The 713-nt window shown below is 32.5% G+C and overlaps 1 protein-coding gene across 1 annotated transcript in view; it reads left to right on the top strand.

Moving 5' to 3' along the window:
* The window catches only part of LOC106880038 (uncharacterized), a 456507-nt gene that overhangs the window by 130486 nt on the left and 325308 nt on the right, over positions 1-713 (top strand). Inside the window, exon 45 of the mRNA XM_014929839.2 lies at positions 53-268. Within this exon, the coding sequence (XP_014785325.2) occupies positions 53-268 (216 nt within the window). The remainder of the gene's footprint in view (positions 1-52; positions 269-713) is intronic.

Raw genomic sequence — 713 nt, 5'->3', positions numbered from 1 at the left:
TATATATATATATATTTAAATATATGCTGCATTGTGCTTCATATCTTTTCAGGTCCATATCTTTAACAGATATTGCAAAAACAAGGCTACTTGCACTTGTGCTGTCGCTGTACAATCTGGTGTCGATGTTGTTGTCTTTAACCGATGTTCTCCAAATCTTGATTCCCAATCATGGACGCCATTCCAACTGAAGTCTTATTTAAAGAATGGAGCGAACTTCACAGATGGAACAGAAATAAGAAGAATCGCTGATGGCAAAATCTATAAGGTATATAACTGATTTCTTTTAACTGTCTAGCATAACAAAATAATTTGTTAAAGAATGGAGTGGAGTGTAACCAGATAAAGTTATCCCAGTGTATTACTGGTATTCATCTTTAATCAGTCACTAGGTTGAAAGAGATTTACAACAATGAAGAGAAAGCAACTAAAAACATGAAAACATTTTAGTTAAATGGTGCTGTAGTTTCTAAAATATCTCACTGTCTTAATGAATTATAGAATTACAGATGCATAGTATCAATTGAAAACAATTATTGATTAATAATATCAGTTTATAATATTATCGAATGATGCAATCAGTTTATAATAGAACCAAGCCAAATCAGACTGGAACCTGGTGTAGCTCTTCTGCATACTAGCTCTGTTCAGACCATCCAACACATGCTACGGGGAATGCAGACATTAAAAGAAAGATGATGATTATATATATA

Source organism: Octopus bimaculoides, chromosome 22, assembly GCF_001194135.2.
Source record: "Octopus bimaculoides isolate UCB-OBI-ISO-001 chromosome 22, ASM119413v2, whole genome shotgun sequence".
NCBI lineage: Eukaryota > Metazoa > Mollusca > Cephalopoda > Octopoda > Octopodidae > Octopus > Octopus bimaculoides.
This window is presented reverse-complemented; position numbering and strand designations above follow the sequence as displayed.